The 21,346-nt window shown below is 42.1% G+C and overlaps 1 protein-coding gene across 1 annotated transcript in view; it reads left to right on the top strand.

The window, feature by feature from the left end:
* Positions 1 to 20,545, top strand: part of LOC132377974 (unconventional myosin-Id-like) — a 107,563-nt gene extending 87,018 nt beyond the window's left edge. The window contains exon 22 of the mRNA XM_059944570.1: positions 20,291 to 20,545. Coding sequence (XP_059800553.1) covers positions 20,291 to 20,447 — 157 coding nt within the window. The 3' untranslated portion in view covers positions 20,448 to 20,545. The remainder of the gene's footprint in view (positions 1 to 20,290) is intronic.
* The last annotated feature ends 801 nt before the right edge of the window (positions 20,546 to 21,346 follow it).

Raw genomic sequence — 21,346 nt, forward strand, 5'->3', positions numbered from 1 at the left:
TTACTGCCATGAATGTAATGCTTCCTAATTGGTAGGGGTGGAGGGGGGGTTGCTTTTCAAATCACTTCAACACAATGAGATGTTTTTAAAGACTAGAGATAATTAGCACAAAAGGGAAAATTGCCACACTCGGAAGCCAAATCAATGGCCATTGCATGTTGTTTTGTCGGCTGTTGGATGAGGGAAAAATGTTAAATTAGACAGTAGAAGGAACAAATATAATAACACGCCTAGAAATTTTACACTAGGGGTGACTATTATCCCCTGCAATATTGGGAAACATGGCAGGTAACTTAGACACAGCAAAAACTACCACAGTGGAATAATGGTCAGACAGATTACTTGTTTATAATGTTCCTTGTGTGATGAATATTGACTAGAACAGTAGGTAAATTTTCTCGCACCTCTTTGGATAATGCCAAATGATTTTTCACTCAGAGGGAAAGCGGTTTCTCTATATTACAGCTCAATGAAAAGTGGTTCTGATGAATGCAGCTCATAAGTGTTTATTGACAATTTCTGTTCAAGACTCTGGATGTCTTTATTCCCACAGTGATCAGATTTAAATTTAAGTGCTACAGACTAAGTCACAGCTGAAAGCACTTCCCTTTTCGACAGGCATCTTAAGTATGAGATCTCAGCTCAACATCACAGCTAAAGACAGAAGTAGGTATTTATAGTAGGTATCTAGTGATGGAGAAGCCAGCATTTGGCTGGTTAGGTTCCCATCTGGAGAGTCTGTGGCTTGCTTGAATCTGCTTTTCCTTGTTCTTCCTCCATAATATCTGACTTCATTTTATTCTGCTGCCAAGTAGAAGGGAATTGGAGGAGCTCTTGCCTGAAAGAGTCTGGTCCATATTCATAGCTGAGTTAAGTGAGGTATTACAGACAGTGATACAAGCAAATTAGGCTGAAAATAGAGCCAAGCCGTTAAATGCAGAAGACAGTAGAGTTCTGAAAGTCTATGCTGGCTTATTTTTGAATATCAACTCTGGTACTGATAAGTTTTTACGGCTTGATTGAAGGGCAGGTAAATGGCAAGGCAGATGGGAGCAGAGAAATCTGAACTATCTTTTATTGTTCCAGTCCTGGCCAAAAGTGATGAGAATTTCAGCTGAAGGAGCATCCAAGTTTAGCTGGGAAACGTAAAGTCTAAAAGCCCTGTACAGTTGTTGTGCTAGTGGAGCTCATGGGACAGATGAGCTGTGTGATATAAAGTTGATGCCTCAGTGTGTGGCTTGCTAAGCTGAACTCTAAAGTAAAGTTAGATTTTCACTGGCAATGTTTCAGATTTGTAAATCTGACAAAGGTGAAGGCACAAACCTTATTGAATTTTTTGAAGAAGTTACGAGGAATGTTGACGAGGGTAAGGCAGTGGATGTAGTCTATATGGACTTCAGCAAAACCTTTGACAAAGTTCCACATGGAAGGTTAGTTAAGAAGGTTCAGTCGTTAGGTATTAATGCTGGAGTAATAAAATGAATTCAACAGTGGCTAGATGGGAGATGCCAGAGAGTAGTGGTGGATAATTGTTTATCGGGATGGAGGCCGGTGACTAGTGGGGTGCCTCAGGGATCTGTTTTGGGCCCAATGTTGTTTGTAATATACATAAATGATCTGGATGATGGGGTGGTAAATTGGATTAGTAAGTATGCCAATGATACTAAGGTAGGAGGTGTTGTGGATAATGAGGTGGGTTTTCAAAGCTTGCAGGGAGATTTATGCCAGTTAGAAGAATGGGCTGAACGTTGGCAGATGGAGTTTAATGCTGAGAAGTGTGAGGTTCTACATTTTGGCAGGAATAATCCAAATAGACCATACAGGGTAATTGGTAGGGCATTGAGGAATGCAGTGGAACAGAGAGATCTAGGAATAACAGTGCATAGTTCTCTGAAGGTGGAGTCTCATGTAGATAGGGTGGTGAAGAAGGCTTTTGGAACACTGGCCTTTATAAATCAGAGCATTGAGTACAGAAGTTGGGATGTAATGTTAAAATTGCACAAGGCATTGGTAAGGCCAAATTTGGAATATTGTGTACAGTTCTGGTCACCGAATTATAGGAAAGATATCAATAAATTAGAGAGAGTGCAGAGACGATTTACTAGGATGTTACCTGGGTTTCAGCACTTAAGTTACAGAGAAAGGTTGAACAAGTTAGGTCTCTATTCATTGGAGTGTAGAAGGTTGAGGGGGGATTTGATCGAGGTATTTAAAATTTTGAGAGGGATAGAAGAGTTGACATGAATAGGCTGTTTCCATTGAGAGTAGGGGAGATTCAAACAAGAGGACATGATTTGAGAGTTAGGGGGCAGAAGTTTAAGGGAAACACGAGGGGGTATTTCTTTACTCAGAGAGTGATAGCTGTGTGGAATGAACTTCCTGTAGAAGTAGTAGAGGCCAGTTCAGTTGTGTCATTTAAGGTAAAATTGGATAGGTAGATGGACAGGAAAGGAGTGGAGGGTTATGGGCTGAGTGCGGGTAGGTGGGACTAGGTGAGATTAAGAGTTCGGCATGGACTAGGAGGGCCGAGATGGCCTGTTTCCGTGCTGTGATTGTTATATGGTTATATGGTTATAACCCATACAAAAGGGACGAGTTACACCTGAACTCAAGGGGAATCAATATCCTTTTGGGCAGGATTACTGGAACTGCAGAGAGGGTTTATACTAGTTTGACAGGGGAATGATAAACTGGAGATGGGGCAACTGGTGTAAATGTATATGCAGCATGCAGAGAGACTTTGAGGAAGGACAAACACCGGAAAGGGCATCGTTGCAGTCAATTGGACAGAATGAAATGTGTCTATTTTCATGAGAGAAATATCATGAACAAGGACAATAAGCTTAGAGAACGGATCAGTATATGGAACTACAACATTGTGGCTGTGACTGGTTTATCTCGACGTTGAATTCGGCGTTATTAGTACACGCGAAGGAGAACGTTACAGTGGCCATTACAGAGGCTTGGCTATCACTTGGGCAGGAATGGCTCCTGGATGTGCTGGGCTTTAGATGTTTCAAAAGGGAAAGGAAGGGATGTAAAAGAGGTGGGGGAGTGTCATTGCCAATCATGGAGAACATTGCTATTGCAGAAAGGGAAGATGCTGTAGAAGGATTGACTACTGAGGCAGTATGGATAAAAGTCAGAAACAGGAAGGGAGCAAACACTCTAGACCCACCAATAGCAATAGAGATACTTAGTTGAACATCATAAGGCAGATTTTGTAGGAAATTATGATGCAATTAGGCAGGAATTTGGGAGTGTAAATTCATAATGGATGTGCACAACAGAAATGTGGAGATTGTCTAGGGAGCACCTGGACAGAGTCTGAATAGGTTTGTCCCATGGGGGCAGGGAAAGGATGGCGGGGTGAAGGAACCATGGTTGGCAAGAGATGTGTAACATCTAGTCAGGAGGAAGAAAGAAGTGTGCTTAAGGCTTAGGAAGCAAGGATTAGAATCACTAGAGAGTTACAAGATATCCAGGAAGGAACTTCGGGGTAGACTTGAAGCGGTCATGAAAAGGGCTTGGCGAGAAGGATTAGGGAGAATCCCAGGGCATTTGACACATATGTGAATAAGAGGATGACTAGAGTGAGGGTAACACCGATCAGGGATAAAACAGGAAACATATGTCTGGAGTCGGAAGAGGGAGGGGTGATCCCTAATGAATATTTGCTTCAGTATTCACCAGCGAGAGGGATCTTGATGAATGTGAGGTCAGCATAGAACAGGTTAATATGCTGGATCAGAAGATGTGCTGAAACTTTTGAAAAACACTAGGATAGGTAAGTCCCCAGGGCCAGATGGGAATTCTAGATAGATGAGCGTTACAGTGGTGCTGGGCAAACAATTGGAAATGATTTTTAGACACTGGATGCACATGCATTTAGAGAAGCATAGTCTGACTAGGGATAGCCAGTATGGCCTTGTGAGGAACAGGTCGTGCCTCATGAACTGATTGAATTATTTGAGGAAGTGACATAGCAAGTTGGTGAAGGCAGAGCAGTGGATGTGGTGTATGTGGATTTTAGTAAGGTGTTCGACGTGGCTCCTCATGGAAGGCTCACTTCGAAAATCGGGAGGCATGGGATCCTGAGAAAAGTGGATTCACAACTAGCTTGCCCACAAAAGGCAGGAGGTGGTAACTGATGGAGTGCATCCTGCCTGGAGACTGGTGACCAGTGTTGCTCCACAGGGATCTGTTCCGGAAGCCCTTCTGTTTCTGATTTTTATGGTTGAGGAAGCGGAAGGGTGGGTTAGTGAGCTTGCAGGTAACATGAAGGCTGGTGGTGTTTTGGATAGTGCAGTGGTTGTTGTAGGTTACAACGGGACACTCTGAAGGATGCAAAGCTGGGCAGAGTAGTGGCAGATGCAGTTCAATCTGTGGTGATTCACATTGGAAAGTCAAAATTGAAGCAGAATACAGTGTTAGTGGCAGGATTCTTAACAATGTGGAGGAACGGAGGGATCTTGGGCTGCATACCCATAGATCCCTAAAGCTGCAGCACAAGCTGATAAAGTTGTTAAGAAGGTGTATGGTATGTTGCCTTTCGTTAGTCGGGGGATTGAACTCAAGAGACGCAAGGTAATGTCGCAGCTCTACAAAATTCTAGTTAGATCATATTTGATATATTGTGTTCAGTTCTGGTCACCTCATTATCGGAAAGATGTGGAAGCTTTAAATAAGGTATGGAGGAGATTTACCAGGATGCTGCTTGGATGAGCATGTGTTATGAGGACAGGATGAGCCAGCTCGGGCTTTTCTCTCTGGAGTGAAGGAGGATGTTAGGTGACTTGATAGACGTATAGAAGATGATAAGAAGCATTTATAAAGGGGACTTGATAGATGTGTACAAGATGATAAGAGGCGTGGATACAGTGGATAGCCAATGGATTTTGTCCCCCAGGGTAGAAGTGGCTAATATGACGTAGCATAATGTTAAGGTGATTGGGGGAAGGTATGGTGGATGTCAGAGGTAACTATTTTACACAGACAATGGTGGGTGCAGGAATAAAGTTTATTTGGAGTCTCCGAAATTCCATGTCACAGAGCTGAGTTAGTCAATGAACGTCTATGGTAAAACTCTCCACTATCTACAGTATATATATATATATATATATATATAGTACTGTGCAAAAGTCTTGGGCACATATATATATATATATAACTAGAGTGCCTAAGAATTCTGCGCAGTACTGTACCAATTTTATGTGATGATGAACCTGATTCTGATAGGGATCTCTGTTGTGGATTGCGTGTGGGAAGGGTGCGGGTAGAGGGGAATTATGGTTTGGAAAAGAGGAAGAGAGAGGGGAGGGAGCAGGAAGCACATTCTGTAACAGAGACTAGAGAGACATTCTGTAATGATCAATTGTTTGGAATCAAATGACCTTCCCTGGTGTCTCAGGGCTGACTGTGTCTGCACCAGCACCACCCCCTGCCACTGGCACTCCCTCTCTGCCAACTATCCCACACATCTTCCCATGGCGCTCCACCCTTGCCATTCCCAACACCCTTTGCTCCTGCCGAAGGGTCTCAGCCCAAGACGTTGACTGGATTCTTTGCATAGATGCTGCCTGGCCTGCTGAGTTCTGCCAGCACTTTGTGTGTGTGACTCGGATTTCCAGCATCTGCTGATTTTCTCTTGTTTACCCTTTGTTCCTGCCAGATTTACAAACTTGCTCTCCGCTTCACATTGACAAATACAGTGCCGTGCAAAAGTCATAGGCACCCTAGCTATATCCATGTACCTAGGGGTTTTGCACAGTACTGCACCTCACACACATGAAGGGGGTTGCTGTTGTCTGCGGTCAGTCATTCCACCTTCAGATATTACTACTGAGCTTCCTCAGGCAGAGTCCTAGGCTCATAATGTTTTACCTTCTTCGTTTCATCATAATACCTGGCATGGACATGTTTGCTGATGGCTCCCAACCTCTTCCCAGACCTCAGGAAAAGAAGGTGCCCCTGTCTGCCCACAGCAACATCCACACATCAAGTAGTCATGAACTGATAAATGGAAAGAAATATTTGTACCAGGCAATAACCATTCCCAACAAGAAAATAAATCCAGCCATCTGGCCTTGATATAATACTGTACTGCAGTTATTTATCCAGCAAATTCCATCCCACAACTTCTATTATCAATGGGGACGAGGACTGCAAGCACCTTCAGGGTTCCCTCCAATTTCACATACCATCCTTCACGATCTCTAGGTCGAATTCATGGAATTGCACTGGGAAAGTGCTTTTGCTAGTGGGATTGCAGTGATTCAAGAAAGCAGTTTGCAGCCATCTTCTCAAGGGCAATAATTTCAAATTGCTATTGTGACTGGCTCCATGCAGCCAAGTTTCATTGCTAATCACTTACCATTGGCTCCCTTTATGCAAGAGCTCCATGGGGCTCAGAAATGTATTTCATATTCTTTGCCTCTCTCAGCAAGTCACAAAGACTGGGGGTTTGCTGAATGGAACAATTGGTCAGCTGTTTGTACATTTATTCATACTGGATGGCTCTTAGAGTTGAGCTGTCAATACTGACAGGCTTACTCATACCCACTGCCCTTTGGAGTCATTCCCTGTAGGAATCAACCCCTTCAGTAAATGCTGGTGATTACATTTTCCAGTCATTCTCTTTCCTTTCCTAATAGGGATTTTCCCACTTCAGGGCCCCTCCCACCTGTGTTATTTCTCAGCATCAGCAATCTGTCAGGGACAAACTTGTCTCCTTTCTCAACACCGAGGCAACAGTTGCTAAGCAACGTAGGTAAGCTCATTTAAAAAGCTGAAGTAATGGACGTGCCCTAGAGAAACACAGAGAGGAGGTGTGGAGAGATAATTTGCTCAGTCAGCTGCCTGTGTGCATTGTTAGAGTGACACTGCCTAGAGCTCAACCCCCACCCCCTTCCCATTCCATAGTCAGCTTCCCACAAAAATCCCAAATATTAAAATTCCTGTTTTAATATTTCAGGAAAATTTCAGTGAACCGGCTAAATAGATGATAATTTTAGCCAGTGAAAGTGACAGCCAGGAAAAACCCAGATGATTCGCTAAACCTGTGCCACAATCTATGGTTTATTTGTCAGCCCCACCCCTTGCCTCACTGACGAGTGAAATCCTGATCATGCATACGAACCAGATAAAAATCAAGCTAGATAGACTGAAGATTCTTTCCTTGGGGTTCAAAATTAGTCTAGGAAGCCATGCCACCCACTGTGAAAAGGGACATCACTGTAAATATTACAATGCTAACGAATCTGTTAAGCCGTTAAAGGTGCCTCACACTGACAGCTGAAAGCACTAGCGAGGGCTACAGCCAGCCCAAGCTCACTCTGCCACTTCCATGCTCACATTGTCGCCAGGACCTACCCTAGGTCTCACACACTGGACAGGTTTTGTATCCTTTGCCACATTTGCTTGATGCCTCAGCTGCTGCTTTTGTTACTGAAGGGAGGCCCAGACCCAGAAAATAGACCTGGTGACCATGAAGGATTGGCAACGTATCTCCACTCCACATCAGGATGACATGTGACCAGGAGGGAAACGTGCTGCTGGTTGGGTTTCTTTGCATCTGCTGCCCCTGTGCTTCTTTGCAGTCGAGGCTGTGGCTTGGAAGGCGCTGACAGAGGAGTCTGGGAAGATAATTGCCATACATTTCATTGGTGGGACACAGTGCAGTCTCGTCGACTGATGGCGGAGGGAAGAAGTGTTTCGAATGGTTGATGGGATGCTATCAAAATGGACTGCTTTGTCCCAAGTGGTGTTGAAACTCTGGAGAGTTGCTGGTGCAGAGCACTCTATCACACTCATATGATTTGTAGGCTTGGTGAAATGCTTTTGTGTGAATTAATTTGCTATACTTGCTATCCATTTGGGGCAAAACTAATTTATTCTCTAGAACAGCTGACCAACATGACTACGTTCCTATACCCAAGTCAGAAATTCAAATTCCGGTATAGATATTCTTCTCTTGCTTGGATGAATTTAACTCCAAAAGCAGCTCAAGAATACCATCCAGGCAAAGTTGTGCACTTGGCTGACACCCTGCACACCATCCTAAAAATCTATTCTTTCCAATACCTGCATACCATAGCTGTAAAGAGAGCCACCTGCAAAATGCAAACATGAGGAAATCTGCAGATGCTGGAAATTCAAACAACACACACAAAATGCTGGTGGAACACAGCAGGCCAGGCAGCATCTATAGAAAGCAGCACTGTCGACGTTTCGGTCTGAGACCCTTTGTGCATTGATTTTGACTAAAGGACAGGACCACACATCCCAAGCTTGCAGTTTCTACCACCAAGAAGGGCAGGTAGAGAAGGAGAATGAGAAGACCACTAACTCTCCTGAAGTGGAAATATATTGGCATTCCTTCACCAACTTTGGGTCTAATTTTCAGAAGGAGGCAGCACAACTGCATTCACAATAATAATGAGGACTGAGAAATAAATATTGCCCTTGACAGACACAACCTTAATCTGTTAATGAATTAAATAATACAATCTAGATATATGTTTATCTTTGTGATAGATATTTTCTAGTTTTATCACAACATTCATCCCATCGAGTCTACACCAGCTCTCTGAGCAATTTCACCTACCCCGCTGTCTGTTTATTTCCCTGTAGCAGTTTTCATCACACGTGCATTTAACTCCCCCAACCCAATGGTTCTACCACTGCTCTACACTAAGGGTTATTTTCTGCAGACAATTAATCCACAGGTTGATTTACAAAATTAAAAAGATTAGCTTTAATTGTCACCTGTACATTGAAGTACCAAAACATTTGTGTCAGCAACCAATGTAGTCCAAGTAGGTGCTGAGGCAGTTCACGAGTGTCCCAAGCTTCCATTGCAAACGTAACAGACCCACAAATCATTAAACTTAACCCTCTCTGGAATGATCTAATTTTGTGTCCACTTCTTACATAAATGCAGCAGCTTTCATAGGCACTTTCTACTGGTAATTGCAAAATTACCAGTGTTATAACATTTTATAATTTGTTGTGGTGGGAATGAGCTTGTTGTATTGTTTACACAACATACAGTCAACAACCACATCCACCTGTAATTAACTTGCTCCTTCCACACACATTACTTTTCCCTTAATTGCCAAAATTGACATTCAGCATTGAGAAGCCTCTGGTGGGAATAGGTTTACTCGTTCTTCTGAGAGCAATTTAATTTGGCTAACAATTCATTTGAGACCTAAAGAGATGCTAGTGAGGAAAGGAACTTGATTGGAACCCATTACATCTCTTTGTTTGTTGTAATTTGGTCAGGTATCCAGGATTCAAGGCAGTCAGATTATTTAAAGATACAAATTGGTTGTTTTTTAATTTTCTTCATGAAGAATGGGAAGAATTGCTACATGCAGCATTCATTGTCAGCATCAAGTTTTGCCTGAATGGGAACTGTGTCGATTAGATATAGAACAGAACTACTGCTGTGTTGTCCTGACAGACCTTTGAAGGCAGTTGCATGGTTTGGGGACAGAATAAGCCTCCTTGTAACTACAGAACTCTTTGGCTCAGTGCCATTCAACTAAACTTATCACAGTTGTACCACATAGCTTAGATTAAGGTAATGGATCTCAGCCTGGCTGGTGACCCTGAAGGCTACTTACCACTGTGTTTTCCACATTGCAACAAACCCTTTCTAGTACTGCTGCCACAAATTGGACAGAAGAACGACAGTAAACTGTCTAGGCCCTTGTGACATGACCCACCCTACTGAAATATAAATCTCAGTGCTGATTATTCAAGTCGATCTGACCTACATAGTTTTTCAGAGCGAGTATGTTAAACTTCCATTGCCATTTGTAAGAAGTTCTTCCAAAATACAGGGCTGAACAGTACGACTTTGATCTTGAAATTGCAACTCATTTATTGACCTATCAGAGGAAGTCATCTGTATGTGGCTGTGGGCAGTCGTTTAAACACTTCGATCCCTTTCAGATCGACCTTATAAAAGTAAAGGGCAGAAAAACGGATCTTTATTGCAACTTCTGCCTTAAAGAAAACAATGATGAAAATAGGCACTCTCTTCTGAACGTATCTGCAATGAAACTCATCTGGAGGTCAAATATGACTTCTGTTGCAAAAAGCATTTATTATTATTTATGGAGTTAACAAATTCCGGTAATCACAGATGGAAATAATTTATGATCTTTAAGAGGTTGTAATTTCCTGGGCTCTTCCACAGAAACTGCTTGATAATGGTACATTGTTAAGAGTCTCATCAGTCAAATATATTGAATGATTCAAATCTCATTACTTGCCGGGATGTAGCGACTAAACTTGACAATAAAAAAAGGAAACACAAGAGATTCTGCAAATGCTGGAAAACAGGAAGTCGTAAGCAATTCGCACAAAATGCTGGAGAATCTCGACAGTATCTAAGGAGGGGGATAACACTTGATGTTCCGGGCCGAGATCCTTCATCAGGACTTCATAAGAAAAAATAAGTCAGAATAAGAAGGTGGGGGAGGGGTGAGAAATACAAGCTAGAAGGTGATAGGTAAAACCACGTGAAGGGGAAGGAGGGGAGGTGGAGGAGGGAGGATGAAGTAGGAAGCAGGGAGGTGATAGCCGAAGGAGGTAAGGGGTCGAAGAAGAAGGAATCTAATAATAGAGGGTAGTGGATCATGGAAGAAAGGGAAGGAGGAGAAGAGAAGAGGTAAAAGAAGAGAATGAAAGCAGAGAGAAAGGGAAGGGGGAAAAATTTACCGTAAGTTAGAGAAATCGACGTTCATGCAATCAGGTTGGAGGCTACCCAGACGGAATATGAGATGTTGCTTCTCCAACCTAAGTGTGGCCGCATCATGTAAGTCTTCATTACAGCAAATAATTTTTCCAGTGTTGAAAATTAACACTTGCAAGTGTAGAGACTCAATTCTTCATATTTTAAAAGTCTTTAAATGTAATGGTTAACTTTTCTCAGGGCCTGGTAACTCTGGAAGTTTGGGAAGGCTGATCCTCATACTTCTCAAACTGTTTTTGGCATCCAGCTGAAATAAACAGTGCAATGTGATTATACTTCTGGGCATAAGATAATATTTTACCTTACAACCTTTTTAAACCTGAAGGACTGATTCTCTATGTTTGGAGAATTTTCAACATCAGGAAGGTTGTTTGCCAGTAATTAAGACTCACTAAAGGATTTCTACACTGAAAATGTCTAATTAAAATGGATTTAACCCTATATTTTTCTTGTCAAGTAGAGGTAAATGATGCATTTCCAGCATCAAAAGTAGTCCTAATGACATCATTCCTGATATAATATTGTGGTTTATCATTCCCTAGTGAAATTCAGTGACATTTTTCCCAAAGTTTGATTGACATTGGTCGCTCATTATTCATACAGGTCTCCCTAACTCTGCTTTTCGTCACTTGTGTGATTGAAGGGGTCTCTTCTACTCTCACTTGCAGTTTTTGAAGTCTGTTGCAGAGCAGTCTGTAGGCTGTTTGCTCATTCTAAAACCTAGTTTTAATCACCACCCAGAGTTCAGCTCCGCTTCACTGTATATTCAGAACTTGGAAATTGCTTTCAATTGGTGCTTGTGTGCTGGCTTTGCTGAAATTCATGGAGCATGACAGACAGGTATACCAAGCAAAAAGGCTCAGTGATGCAGTTCTTATCCCTGCAAGCTCTTCTGTGACCCAAGCTATGGAGGGCTATGGTCCTGATGCAGGTCAATGAGAGTAACAGTTGAAATGGTTTGGCACTGACTAAACAAGCTGAAGGGCCTGTTTCTGAGCCGTACTTTTCTATGACTCTAAACTCATAGTCTAGCCTCGCTGAGGAGCAATGTCTGTGTAGGCTAATGGTTCTCCAGTTGGTGGTCATGGAGTTCTCTAGATGTCTCCAGGCTCACACATGCTCTGACAAGCAAGAACAAGATCACTTCCAGTCAAGCTTGTCCTTTCTTGCAAATCTTGGGATGTCAATATGGGACATTTGTCCTAGGTCTCATGTAGACAGGTTGGTTAAAACAGACTCTAATCAACAAGTGGCACTTTGACTGAACTTGCACCCACAGCCCCAGAGAATGGTGTTATTGGTATGACTGCTAACTCATTGGCAGCAGAAGCACGCAAGTGATGAGGAGCGAGTGAAGTTGGGAATGTTCTCTTGTGAGGCAATATTTTCTGTTCAGACTTTAGTAATTAGGAAGTACAGACCCATTCTCTGTTCAGTGCTTTTCATGTGGATTCAAATCCTGTGACTAGGAAAAGACCCAGCCAGCCCGTGACATTTGGGATACATTCTGCAGAGTCCAAACTCCTGATGAACTCAAAAGCTGTCTGTGTAAAAGCAAACACACGATATCTGCGAATAAATGCATTGAAGTCTATTTTTGACAAAATTGAGAAAGTTAGGAATTCCACAGCAAAAGTGTCAGAATGTCACAGCACAACTTCCAAGTAAAGGCAGCCTTAGTGGATAATTTGATCAAGAGGAACCCCTCGACATGAATGAGCCCATTCTCTGGACTTATTACAGGAAAAGAAAATATCTTTCTGTTCTTTAGCTAATGTATTGACTTCTGATTTACATTTAAGTTTACATCATGAAGAGAAATGGTGAGGGAGGTCATTAGGCTGACATACTTCCTCCTAATGTGCACCCCTCTCTCTTCCATTGCTTGCAAATCTTCTTCTTTGAATTAAGCAATTCCTTGAATGACATCAGAACCTCTGGGAAATCTCCAGCACTTTGGGTCTGTTCTAGTCATTGGTGACACCACAGTATGTTTAGCACGTTGGGCATGTCTAGGAAACCACTTTAATGTAGAGAAGACTCGGGGCAGGACATGAAATAAGCAAAGCCTCTAGAGAGAGCTGCACCCTATTGATAAACTGCAGGAAGGGGCAACCATTAGAAACTATAGTAGTGGTGATGGCTCAAATTATAATTGTGGGCTTAGGAGGAAGATTCACACGAGGCGGTTTTCCATATTAACTAAAACCTCTTTAATGAGTGGCATAGTGATGCAACAGTTGGTGTGTGATGGATATTCGCTGCCTTGGGCTGGGGTACCTTTTTGTCAAGCTCAGCTTTCTAACACGGCAGCTGACACTTCTAGAGTTTTTGAGTAAGTTAAACTTCTAACCAATATTCCGTGCTCAACTACAGATACCTGTTATAGCTTCCAAGAACCAGTCTTCAATTCTCCTTGTACATTGCAGATAGTAATCAGTCTGAACTTAAACGGACAGCTTTGCAAACAAACGGCACTGTCCATAGAACACAGCATGGAACTGACTACTCAAGAGACACAGTGTAAGATAATGGGGTGATGTTAATGCCTACGGTGTGACTGTGATCAAAGTAAGCGGAGAGACACTGAAGCTGATGATATAGAGGTCCTGTTCAGCACAACAAGCAGATATCATACTGGAGTTACTCACAGAAGAGGCTTACAAACCCAAAGGTTCATCACATTATATATCCTTGAGGTCAAAGGTAACAACAGGTGGTTCAATACAATTTCAATAGATACAATGATACTGTTTACTTCAATACTTTGAGTAGACAAAATTGTTCTATTAGAAGCACATTGTAATTGATAAGACACCTCTGGAGGTCCAGACACCTTTGGGAGAAATTACTTAACACAAATATTCTAAAATCTTTTGATGACAGAGAGCTAGGCACCCAACATTAATTTGAAACAAGAAAAAATCTGCAGATGCTGGAAATCCAACGCTGCTTCTTACTAGGACTTCTCCTCTTCCTTTGCAGTCCTCATGATGAATCTCAGCCCAGAACATGGACTGTTTACTCTTTTCCATAGATGCTGCCTGGCCTGCTGAGTTGCTTCAGCATCTTGTGTGTATTACCCAAAGTTAATGTCATCAGAGCTGTCTCTGAGTACACGAATATGATAGGTACTCAAAAACTATTGATTACCTGTACTTATGACCATGTTTGATATGCTAAGTGGCCACATCCATCTGGTCTGCCAGCTTGCACTCAAATCACAATGGTGCAAATAGCTTGCAATTTTGCCAGCTTGATGCAAGCTAATTAACTCAATCGCATTGTTTTAACGTTTGGCTCTTGTATATGCAATCTCTTAGCCTGTGGAGCTAAGCTGTGATTTTAACTTCAATTTACTGCTTGCAATTTACAAGTAAAAACTCTAGGCTAATTGCAAGCTCCCTGAACCTACTTTCATTTACAATAAGCATTGAAGCCTGATTTTTGTTTTAATTAATATCTGCTAAATCCATGTAATTTCAAAATACTCCCTAACAGCCTGCATCTCATTGGCTAAATTGTGTCGTTCAAGGGAGTTTGCAAACCAGATTGATAACAATCACTTAGCATATCAAATAAATGATCTATCAATAGTTGGAAGATTTGTGCACTCAGGGAATCAGCATTAACTTTGGGTGTCTGTGATATGCGTCCCCAGAATCCTTTAAAGCATCTGTGTGAAGAGATAGCTGAAAAAATATCACATGCATGTGAAGTCATCAAGTTGCCAAAGCAGTGTAAATGTAAGAGAGCGGTCAGGCTTATTAGGAATGGTCAAGGAACAGTAAAAAGAATGACAGAAAGATGTGGTGAATTAGAATCCATTCCTTTGCCTTGGGGTTCTCTGATGGATGACTCATTCATCTGTCTTTTTGGCTTAGAAGAATTATACCTGTGATTTGGAAATCCTTTGCATTTTAGAAATCAATTATAATTTTGAAACTTTTTATGATAGAAATCCTCTGAGAGTTTCATATGTTTATTAAGAATTTTATTTAAATTTAAGTGTATATCAGTAAAAATAAACGAATGCTGTTTAAAACTAGTTAGTTAGCTGGATGTATCGCCTCCTTGGTAGGGATGGAGGACCCACTGCTCAAATATGGTATCAGCAGCTAATCTTGTCCTGGATGATAAACAAGGAAGTGACCTAGCCTTTGAAGAGTAGGTGGATACGGACTGAAAATCACTGTTTGGGTTTAAAACTTGGTGGTCAACAATCTTAACACCATCGCAGATGTAGGTTCAGTCCAGATCTTAGCCGCTATCTGACTGGAGCTTCCACATTCTCCCTGAAGACACAAGGACTTCCACTGGGCACTCCCATTTCCAACTGTACCTGAAAGACAGACAGTCAGTTAATTGTCTGCTGTAAATTACCCCTCATTATGGCTTAATGGCAAACACAATCAGAAAGGAGTTGATGGGCATTTGAAGGAGAATGAGTTGCGGGAGTATGGGGAAATAAAGAGAGAGCAATAGGACTGATTGGAGTGATCCGTGGGGGAACACATGGGTACAATGGGTCAAATGGCTTCCTTCTGTGTCACTGTAAGTAAGTGAATTGAACACCCAGTATTGTTCCCTTGTGATATGAAGCAGCACTTCTTCGAAGCAAATAACACACACAAAATGTTGGAGGAACTCAGCAAGTCAAGCAGTATCTATGGAGGGGAATATGCAGTCGACATTTTGGGCTGAGACCCTTTGTCAGGATGCTTCACCCTGGCTTGCTGAGTTCCTTCAGCACTTTATATGCATTGCTCTAGATTTCCAGCATCTGCAGAATCTCTTGAGTTTTAATAATGTTGGCCTGCTTTTGAGGCAAATACAACCCTGTTACCATCAAAACCTTGGTACAAAGATAATTCCTAAGGAGTAGTTTAAAGCAGGAATGTAAAAAAATAGAGGTGAAGAGATTTAGGGAGGCATGTTAGGAGTTGACAGCTAATGGCAGTGTTCCTGTTGTTGATGTAATTAATATCAAGGATGGTTCAGCGCACAATTGAAATAGCTCAGATATATTTCGAGTTTGGGGGCCTGGAGGAGATTTCAATAGATCATAGGTGCAGAAGTAGACCATTCGGTCCTTCAAGCCTGCACTGCCATTCTGAGATCATGGCTGATCATCTACTATCAATACCCGGTTCCTGCCTTGTCCCCATATCCCTTGATTCCCCTATCCATAAGATACCTATCTAGCTCCTTCTTGAAAGCATCCAGAGAATTGGCCTCCACTGCCTTCTGAGGCAGTGCATTCCAGACCCCCACAACTCTCTGTGAGAAGAAGTTCTTCCTTAACTCTGTCCTAAATGACCTACCCCTTATTCTCAAACCATGCCCTCTGGTACTGGACTCTCCCAGCATCTGGAACATATTTCCTACCTCAGACGTAGTGAAGATCTAGGTCACAGAGGGATTTGAAAACAGGGATATGAGCTTTGCTATCGAGGTTTTGCTTAACTTAAAGTCAATATAGGCAAGCAAGAGTTCCTGCAAACATCTGAAATAAAATTCAGAAAACACAAGAAAGATCAGTCAATATATGAGAGAGAGAAAAATGCATTTGGGACAGAGGCTTTCCATCAAAAAGAATAAACAAAATGTACTTCATAACTGTGCCATCCATTTTTCAATCAGTGCAAAGAGACAGGGTAGAGCCTCAGAAAAAAATAGAAAGCAAGCGGGCAAAGCAGAGGGAAAGGACCATGATTAATGCTTGCAGTATTTATGGGACTCTTCAGTTCAGTTTCTCACAGAAAAGCAATATGCATCAGAATCTAACATTCTGGAATAGGAGTAACTTGCTGAATCCACATGGTCAGCAGTCCTAGGCTGGTAATAATTTTGGACCATTGAACCTGGGCTTCAATACAGTGTCTTTGGTCTGATTTATACTTATCTCCTTAGCTACTGTTGGCATTGCAGAATTATGGGATTACTTCTGTATTCTTACTTTCAACACACAGCTTTCAGATGTTTTTCAGTCCCAAGTGGTAATACATTACAACAGTGGAATAAAGGGAACTTTAAAATCTATGATTTATCTGATTGGGGATGTTTGATGCGCTGTACAAAAGGAGCTTTATTTTGTGTATTATCCAGGCTGCATCCATCCCTGGAGTGTCTGATAAAATTCTGAAGTGGAAGGAGTTTTATTCTGTATCTAACCACTGAAATATTTAAGAGGGCAGTATAGAGGGACCTTTATCCTACACAAATTCTATACAGTAGTTATTCTTGGATTATTTTTATGATTCAATGTAGAGGAAGCTTTATTCCCTTATCTATAATGCTGTTTTTGCTTTGGGAATGTTTGATAAGAACTGTACTTGCAGTATAGTCTATCCAACATATATTGTTTTTCATTGGCATTTCCAGACTTAGGTTAAGAATCATTTAGCTCCACACTTGTGGTGTGGCTTTTATGCCAGATATAGTCTTCAAATACCCCATTCAATTATCAATCAGAAAGTGTGCTAGTGCAGTGAATTTTATCATGAATGTCTGCTCTCACCAAAAGGTGGATTCCTAGATTTGGGAAGTGGTTCAAATTTCCCATGATTTTGCTGTGAACCTTGGCTGTCATACAGCAATGTAGCATAGTAGGAATAGGTCAGTGGAAGACCCTTGCTTATGTTTAGTGAACAGAAAGTACACTGCGGATGCTGTGGTCAAATCAACACGTACAAACAAGCTGGAGGAACTCAGCAGGTCGGGCAGCATCCGTTGACTGCTCGTTTCAACAGATGCTGCTCGACCTGCTGAGTTCCTCCAGCTTGTTTGTACGTCTTGCTTATGTTTAATGTGTGGCCTATCGACCCCTGAGCTTCAGTAAACAATTGAAGGTTTGCTTGGAGCTGCACCTCTGCACATGCCGAACAGCAGCGTTGTGTACCTTCTCCAGCTTGATTACTGAAGTCTGGGTGTCGGAGTGTGGTCACCAGTTCAATATATTCTCAGTCATTCTGAAGATTAGCCACATTTCCACAGGAAGATTGCTGGAAACATGCAAACTAATTGAAAGGGAAACAAGGGAACTAGGAGATAACTTATGCACATTAAGTTTTACTTTACGTTGGACTGGGAGAGGAAACCAGAGCACCTAGAGGCTAGACGTGACTGTGAAACAATCCCAGGTTCTGGGGCCTCCTCTGTAGTAGTTATAGGAGTTGACTCTGGGACTGTAAGAAGTGGTTCTGACAGCTCTGGCCACCTTTCTACACTAACAATTGGCTCTGTTGTCCTCAATTGATTGATGTGTCATCTCCCAGTGATATCAGATGCAATCTTCACTGTGTAGGAGAGTGGTCCAGTTCTGTCCTCAATCTTTCTGATTACCCACTTTTGATCAGATCTATAGTCCCTCACCAGGACTACTTGTTCAGGAGTGAAACATCAAACCTCCTTCTTTGAGGAGCCTTTAATTTGTTACAACTCTTTGCCCTGCATATTCCTTCTGAGATTGGATTTGAGGAGATCTAAGTGTGAATAAGTGCATAGGAAGACCAAGGAAAAACAAAACTGGTGAGCTGCTTGTTGTGGAGTGTGCTGCATTGCGATATGCAAGGAGGAAATTGGCGATTCAGTGGAGTGTGTGCTGCTGACATTACTTGCAGAGCATTCTTTAGAATCTGAATAAACCTTTCTGCTGATGGTGTGATAGTGATCTTAAAATCACCATAGATCCAGACAGACCCATTCTTCTTGCCTACTGGGACACTGGTGTTGTCCATAGGCTCCATGCAATCTCAGAAAGAATTCCATCGGCCTGCATGCGATCTAGCTCACTGGAACTTTATCATGGATATCATAATAAACCGGAAGAGCTTTGCAGAACTTGGGTGCGGCATTTTCATTTAATGTTATTTTATCCTTGATATGTTTGAGTTTTCTGTTGCCATCCTTGAACAGTGCTGTGGCATCATCCAGTACCTTTCTTAATTCGCTTTCGGTTGACTTTATTGTAGGAAATATGGCATGCAAATGGTGGATGGATCTCCAATCAGGCCATAGGTGTCTCAGCCAATCACATCCCCACAATGCTGACCCTCCTGTTTTTACCATATACACACCAAATACATGTATTTCATTGTCACAAATACCATTCCCACAGGAGTTATCTTTTCTCCAGTATAAGTTCTCAGTTGGATATCTGCTGGCTTCAGCTCAGTATCTTTGAAATGCTGTTCACACTCGTTTTGTGGAATGACAGAAACAGCAAAGCCAGTGTCCAATTCCTTGTTAATTAATTTGCTGTTCACTTCTGGTGTAAGCCATATTGCTGGTCTCTTGTTAGTTTTCACCTTGTACATTAATCTCAAGGCCGCTCAGCCCTGTGCCACTCTCATCATTATCAGATTTTTCATTAGCAGTATGCAGATTAGAGCTCCTTTTGAAACTGCGTTGACTTTCTATCTTTATCTCTTCCCTGGGCAGTCCATTTATTTTTTGTCTGCCCGATATTGTATATAAACTACACTGTGGCATTTTCTGTCAGCTTCATTCACCTTTAAATCTGTTTTGGTCTGGTGAATGTGAGCCAGTGCCACAATGATAACACAGTTTGTTTGGCTAGGCCAGTTTCTGTTTAGATGCTGTAATTTTCTTCACTGAAATTGGCTCCTTCGTAGACTCATTGGTTAATATCATGCTTATATGCTGTCAGAAACAGAGACGAGTGCCTGTAGGCAACCGAGCTTGAGGGCAGTTTTGCAGTAGCTCCCAACATAAGCGTTAAGGGGTCTAAAGAAGGCCTTGGACAGAGGCTGGAGCAGCCTCTTGTGTGCTTCTTGTGGAGTGTGAGGTGGCACCGGCCAGGCCTCCTGTGCCTGTGAATGAGCAGGACCCACACTTTGACAGGACACCGTTGTGATGAGATTGTGCTTCTCTTCAGCCAGTGTGTTCATAAGAAACCATTGAACAACTGCTGTGCATACATCAGTTCATTGCTGACTTTCAGCCCTGTGCCTCGTGAGGCAGATGTCAGTGACAGTTTGGAGGTCAGATGCTGTTCCATCTGTATCGTGGACTCAGCACCGTGTCCACTAATGGAGCAGGAAGATCCTAAGCTGATGGCCAGATGCTCAGTATACTTGTGGATGTAGGTGGTCCCTTGGCTTTATACCAGGGACATCTGGCATTTGTAATACAACCTGGACGTGGTATGGCAGGTCATGATAGAAAGGTAAGTGTTGTAAAGTTCTTATCTTTATTTTTACATTAACTTCTTGAATTCAGTTCTAACATTTAAGGGTTAGCAGCCATGGCCTGAGGTCAGCTCATCCCTTGTGACCTGCTCCACTTTGTGGGACGGCCACAGGGGAGAGGCGTGCAGGACAAACAGACTGTGCCCAGGGCACCGCGGATGGTTGGGGGCACAGAGAAGGGGCAGGCTGCAGACAAGATTGAAAATGATCTTGTCCCAATGGCACTTCCAGCCGAATACACACCGTACTTTTCTCTTCTAAAAATATCTAATCATGCTGTTCTTTTTGTAATCTTTAACTTCTATTATTTCAGGAATCAGATACCATTGGAAATCAATGTCAGCAATCCAGTCCAGTGCAATATGCGCGGCAAGAGACGCACAGTTGGGGTGGAGAGGAGGATCGAGCAAACAGAGCCAGACTTCAAGAAAAATGCCAAAGGCTTCACATTGTACTGTTCAGACATATGACAAGCACATATTTGTGGATTTCAGTCGTTAAAAACACAGGCAGTTGTTCATTTTTATTTTAAGATTTGCTTTTTTAATAAAATAAATTCTATTCCCTCTCCATGCACTCATTTTTGAATTGAAAGAACTGCCCAGAATGAAGCAATGTGATTGAAAAGCACTTTACTACATGACCACTACATTTTCTGCTTTACAACTATAACTGTTGCACTTCAAGTACCGGTAATTAGGGATTTTTTTTGTGGCCGTGAAATACAGTAAATGAATGGAGGTTTTTTTTGCCTCATTATCAATACTTCATATTTCACAGAAGGTCCATCAAATTGACAGCATCTCTCAGAGCAACCCTGACTCACCCCACCCCCTCATTTCCTTGAAACCTATTCTCACACGCATACCACCTTGATTCTCCCACCAGGACTAAAATTAGTTTACAGTACCGATTCACCTACCGACCAGTTCTGCAAGGACAGCAAAGCATCCGGGAAAATCCCACAGATTCATCGGGGAAGCTCCACACAGAAAGCACAAGACAGCAGAATGGAATTTGGGCTGCTGGAGTGCTGAGCCACCACACTGGGAAATCTGACAGTAGCCGTCAGTTCAATGAGCGACACCCTCCTCAGGAGATCTTCCTGTTGACTAATTAGATGACAGCCACAGCTCTAGCCCAGTGTAAGGTAACTAACATCATACCACCTTAAAGGGAAAAGGTGATTCTTAGTTTCCATTCAATGTTGGCTTGCATTGAGCGGAACTGCAAACACTAAGGCATAAATATTCAACAATTTAACGGTAAAAGTTCAAAGTAAGTTTATTATCAAAGTATGTACGTGTCACCAGGCACAACCCTGAGATTCACTTTCTTGCAGGCATTCACAAAGAAATACAATAGACTC

This window comes from Hypanus sabinus, chromosome 1 (assembly GCF_030144855.1).
Source record: "Hypanus sabinus isolate sHypSab1 chromosome 1, sHypSab1.hap1, whole genome shotgun sequence".
Classification (NCBI taxonomy): Eukaryota; Metazoa; Chordata; class Chondrichthyes; order Myliobatiformes; family Dasyatidae; genus Hypanus; species Hypanus sabinus.